The sequence below is a fragment of the Heliangelus exortis genome, chromosome 25, assembly GCF_036169615.1.
Source record: "Heliangelus exortis chromosome 25, bHelExo1.hap1, whole genome shotgun sequence".
NCBI classification, from domain to species: domain Eukaryota; kingdom Metazoa; phylum Chordata; class Aves; order Apodiformes; family Trochilidae; genus Heliangelus; species Heliangelus exortis.
In genome coordinates, this window is record NC_092446.1 from 2,851,001 (window position 1) to 2,856,248 (window position 5,248).

Genomic DNA, 5,248 nt, shown 5'->3' on the forward strand with positions numbered 1-5,248 from the left:
CCCGTTTTGGCATCGTGCTCGTTAAAAAAAAAAAAAAAAAATTAAAAAAACCAAGATAAAGCTAAGAAAACCACCCCAAACTGAATACCCAGCAGCTGGGGGAGGAAGGTGGTTTCAGAGGCTGCTGTTTACTCCAGGGGACAGGGGATTTTTCTGCTCTTTTGTGATTTGTCACCAGGAAGTTTTTTGCTCCCCTGGGACACAACTCCTGCCCTCTGGGTTTCTGCCAGGAGATAGTGGGGAGCCCAGGAGGAAACCTTGGCTTCTCTCCTACCTGAATGGCTGCTAAAAATAGGGCTTAACTCAGCTCCCAGCCAGCCAGGGTATAAAAAAGGCACCTCCCAGGAGAGGCTGATATCCCTGAGTGGCCGTGGCTGTGGAACTTGTCTTGACATCTGTCCAGAAGGGCAGAAATGGAAAGGTAAAGGCCAAAACAACAAATAAAGAATGATGGGGACAATCTGGGGTAGGATGGGGGGGTTGTGGCTTTGCTGTGATTCAACCTGATGGAATGATTTGTTCTTGGGTGGGTTGTTGGCTTGGCTGAAGGAAATTTGCCTTCTCAATCCCCCCAAAAAGGCCGGGTTGGGCTGGGTGGGTGATGCTTGTACGGGGTGGGCTGCGTGGCCAAATGTGCCAGGTTTGGGGGTTGGGTTCCCCTGTGCTGTTCAGTGGTGGAGAAAATCTCCTTCCCATCTGGTTCCCTAAGGGGGGAAATTGGTTTACAAAGTGGAGCCAGCACGAGGCACAGCCATGGGGCTCGGGTTTTTCCATAGCAGCATCCTCTGCTTAATTTTAGGGTCCCTTTAACCTAAACCATTCTATGGTTTTGCTTCTAAATGGGGTGGGAAAAGGGTGATGGAGAAGGCAGGGATCAGGTGCTCCAAGCTCCTGTCACAGCCCCACACTGGGCAGAGTTCATGGAGTGGCAGTGACTCAGGATATTCCCAAGATCCCATATTGCCCTTGGCCTCTCCAAGGCCTGGAAGCACCTGGACTTGCTGAGAAATGTCTGGGGTTTTTTTAATGTTTTTGGTGGGTTTTTTTCCTTTTTTTTTTTTTTTTTTTTTTTTTTGGAGGGGGATGTTTTGCTTTTTGGTTTTTTTCTTTGGAGGGGGGGAATTATTTTAGCAGCCAATATTTTAGGGATATTAAAATTCTGGGCTGTGTGACTGATGGAGGGGATGGTGCCCTCCATGGGCAGTTTTTCCCTGTAGTGTGGGACCATGTCACAACAGGACCCTGCTCCCTGGATGCCAGCCTGGATTGAGCCCTCTGGATGACATCCAAGCTCTCCAGCTCTCCCTCCCAGTTTTTCTCCCCCTCCCCACAGTTTCACTCCCTTTCTCAGCAGTGTCTCCTGCCCATCATAAATCCCTGGGTGAGGAGCACCCAGCTATAAAAGTGGTTACTCATTTACTGGGAACACGGCCATTCCCAGACACCCAAACCAATCCTGGGTGCCAAAGTGATTCCCATCACGCCCAACTCGACTGCACGGCCTCTTGGGGGAAGCAAAAAGCAGATAAAACCCCCTTTTTTTTTTTGGTTTTCCTCTGCAGCAACGTGCGGGCTCTGCCTACCCGGATGCCCCGGTGGGATGCGGGGATGCAGACATCGGGCAAGATCCTCTCCCTGGACAGGCAAGGGGCCAAGAAAGTGCTGGAAATCTATGTCAAACGTTCCCTGAGCTGCTGTGACAGCTCTCTGGGGGCCAGGAGGAAGCATCAGGAAGGAGCCAGAAGGTCAGGGGGAAAGGCAGAGGAGCCACAACGCTCCAAAAGCGACTTCTACAAATATTCCTGTGCCAAAGGCAGCAGGAGGAAGGACAGGGAGGAAGAACCCAAAGCATTGGACCCAGATGAGGGTTTGGATGATGAGAGCAAAGCTCCCGGGGAGGTCCCTAAAGAAGAGAGGAAGCCCAAGAGGAAAAGCTCTAAAAATTATTCCCAACGCAGCTGGTTCAAAAGTTTTTTAAATTTCCTCTTTAAGAAGAGTCCTGAGGAGCAGAAGGAAAACCCAGGGCAAAAAGCAAAGGGAAAAGATGCCAAAGGTCCTCAGAGCTCAGAACCAGATGGGGATAAAAAACCTGGAGTGGACTCAAGCACATGCCCAGCCCTGAGCAGAGCCCCAAAGAGGAGACCCAACCTCAAGAAAGTTTTCTCCTTCAAGAAGAATTCAGAGGAGGAGTGGGGAGACCCCACTGGGACCAGGGCCAAGAGACCCAACTGCCTCCCCCTGCACCATGGGCTGGTACCATCCCCTCCAGGTGGGACCCCAAACCCCTAACCCATCCCTAACCCATCCCAAAGGGGCCTCTGATGGTTTTCTTTTAGGAAAAAAGTGTTTGGTGGTGCTGGTTCCTTACCCTAAGCATCACTCTCCTGTTTTGTTTTTTTTTCTGGGGTAGCTTTTGGGGACTCTGATCTCAACCTTCTGCCCCAGGAAAGGGTCTCTCAGCAGGTGACCCCAAGCACCATCCAGGCACAGGTTCTGCCCCTCTCTGGCAAACAAAGGATGTGGTGGTTTAGTTTGACCAGAGATTAAATCTTAAGCCACTCTAGAGACAAGGTTAAGCTGCTTTTGATTTACTGAGGGGAGGGGTCAGGTGGCTGCCATGGTGTGGCAGTCAGAGCCTGGGGGACACCCCTGTCCCCACCCCAGTGGAAAAACTGGCCAGGGGAACTTCTGTGAAGCTTCAGCTCATTTGGGGCAAGTTGTAGCCAGATTCAGAGAGTGCAAACCCCAGTGGTCTGCACCCAGCCAGGGGGGGAATGAGCATCTCGTGGATGCAGCCCCCCCACTGCCTAGGAAAAAAAAAAAAAAATCCTCACTTCTGAATGTGTTTTTTCTGTTTGTTTGTTTGTTTTTTCATTCTGTTTTGGTTCTTTCCTCCCAGCAGAAGAGGAGCAGCCCTACAGTTACTACACACAAGTCTCAGAAGAGATTGAGCTGATGGTGCAGGGCAGGGAGCACCAGGGGAGCAGAGGATTTGGGGAGCAGCCACAGCCACCCCCCAGCCCCAACGGGGTCGGTGAGTGTTGCCCTTGCAAGTGTCCATCCCCTGCACCTGCAGAAAACATCAAAGTGAGAGATTTGTCCCCATCAGAGCCTGCACAGAACCCCAACCCCACTTCCATCCTCTCCCTGGGGCTTATGTGACCCAAACAGGGACCCCAACCCCATCCCAACCCATCCCAGGGGTTTACATGACCCAAGCAGCCAGGTGAAGGTTTTGAGGGGGATTTTCAGCATCAGGGGTTGATTGTGGGAGAGAGAAAATCAGACAGGAGGGGGTTTTTTTCCTGGCTGAGGGCAGCAAAGGGGTTGGCAAGAGACTGAAATGGGTTTTGCAGGGATGGAGGTGGATGCATCAGGGAATTTTTCACAGGCAGTGCTGTCTCCTTAAGCTGTCCAGGTGTGTGGGGCTTGGAGAAAGGGCTGAAGGTAACGTGGGATCTCTCTCTGCAGATGAAGCCATCAGGAGAATCGTTGCCCTGCTCCAGGGTGCAGGAGATGAGCTGGACAGGCAGGTGAGAAGGGAGCTGTGCTGGCTTCAAGGGGCTTTGGCCCAGCTCTGTAGTGCTGTAAAAAACCCAACCCCATCCCTGGGGCTGGGAAACACTAAAATCAAGGCAACAGCATCTTTTAATTCCCTGGCTGGATCTGCTGGTGGCTCTGCCCTCCCTCGACTCTCACATGAAAGCACTGAGGTGAGGATGAGACACTGAGTTCCTCACCTGGGATGTGTGGTTTCCCACCCTTTTTCACCAGGTAAAGGAGGATGCCCAGCTATGGAAGTTCTTCAGGGACATGTCCTACAGCTCCTTCAAGGACTTGGCTGATGCCTACGTCCAGAGGGAAGTGACAGCCAGCAGGACCAACGCTGACCCCCAGGAGATCCAGTTTGCCTACGCCGTGCACTTCACAGCCCAGGTGGCAGGAATCTGCAACCAGGCAGTCAACAGGATCATGGGCTTTGGCACCTGCTACCTGGAAGAGTCATTTGCACCCTTGTCCTACAGCAAAATCCTCCAGGTAGGGAGGAGAAGGCCGGGGCTGAGCTTTCAGGACTAAGTTAGAGCAAGTGGTGTAGTTTTAGGGTGATGGATGGGGGTGGGTGGGTGGCAGCTGTGCTGGGTTGTACTGGGAGGGGGACTGGGTGCTGGGGTTTGCCCTGTGTGGTGTTTGGGCTGCCTTTGCCTTCCTCCAGGATGAGCAGAGCCCAGGGAAGGAGCAGGAATTGCTTTGCTCCCTGCATCTCCACAGCTGTGCCCCACAACCTGGTGGAATTCCTGTTTTCCTCAGGGAGAATTCCCTCCTAGAGCCACCCAGAAGATCAATAACTCCACCTGAGTTTGGGAAAAGGACCTCACGGGTGTTTCCTTTTGTCTCAACAGAACAGAGAAGTGTTCAGCACAGACAACTCTGAGAGCCCAGACTGATGGTGGCTGTGCCCAAGGATGCAGATTTACTGATGGGGGGGACAACAGCCCCAGACCTGGATTTGGGGTCATTTTCTGAGCTTGGAAATCTTCTCAGGAGATCCACAGCAGAATGAGATGCTTCACACCCAGCTGGCTGGGGCCAAAAAGCCTCTCAATTTAAAGCAGCCCCAGGTTTCCCCCTGCCTTTCACATTGTAGCTTGGCCCAGGTGGAACCTGGAGGTTGGTTTGTGCCTGTGGATGTTTATTTATTTACCTGCTTTTCTACACCTGTCTCTGAATGTACATTAAATTATTTTGTCAGCCAAGTGTCCACTTCTGGGAAAAGAAAACCCAAAAACTGAAACAAACAGCAGGCAGCCCTGTCTGATGGGTGATGTACATGCCTTATACACAGAAAAAAGTTTTCTTTGCTACAGCTGTTGTCAGCTTCTCCTTCCAAGCCAGATGAAAAGTGACCCTAAAGGGATTTTACCACAGACAGAGGGTCCTGCAGGTTTTTACTCTTTATAGCCATTCCCTTCCCAGCAGAAGGAGATTTATGAACCAAAGCAGCTTGGTCTGACACCAAGAAGAGGGTAAAGCTCATCCTGAGTGGTGCAGGAGCTGCCTTGGGGTCTGAGGGGATTTACAGCTGTTGGGGGCTCACCTTAGAAGATGTGAAATGTCAAAGGGATTAAACTAATTACTGGGAATGTGCCCAGATGATCTTTGCCCAGGTCCCTAAGTAGGGCCAGGGATTAAGGCAGCTCAGGAGCAGGGGATGTTGCCAGTGCTCAGCATGGTGGCACCAGCAGAAGCA

The 5,248-nt window shown here is 51.7% G+C and overlaps 1 protein-coding gene across 2 annotated transcripts; it reads left to right on the forward strand.

Moving 5' to 3' along the window:
• Positions 1–309: 309 nt before the first annotated feature.
• On the forward strand, positions 310–4,754 carry LOC139807352 (uncharacterized). Of its 2 annotated transcripts, none has more exons than XM_071768208.1 (6): positions 310–421; positions 1,563–2,269; positions 2,900–3,034; positions 3,472–3,533; positions 3,775–4,038; positions 4,401–4,754. In XM_071768208.1, the coding sequence occupies exons 1-6, from the start codon at positions 414–416 to the stop codon at positions 4,443–4,445; spliced, it is 1,221 nt and encodes a 406-aa protein (XP_071624309.1). In that variant the 5' UTR covers positions 310–413; the 3' UTR covers positions 4,446–4,754. The 2 variants fall into 2 exon arrangements, with proteins under 2 accessions (XP_071624309.1, XP_071624310.1); XM_071768209.1 differs by having other exon boundaries at positions 2,903–3,034.
• Positions 4,755–5,248: the final 494 nt, after the last annotated feature.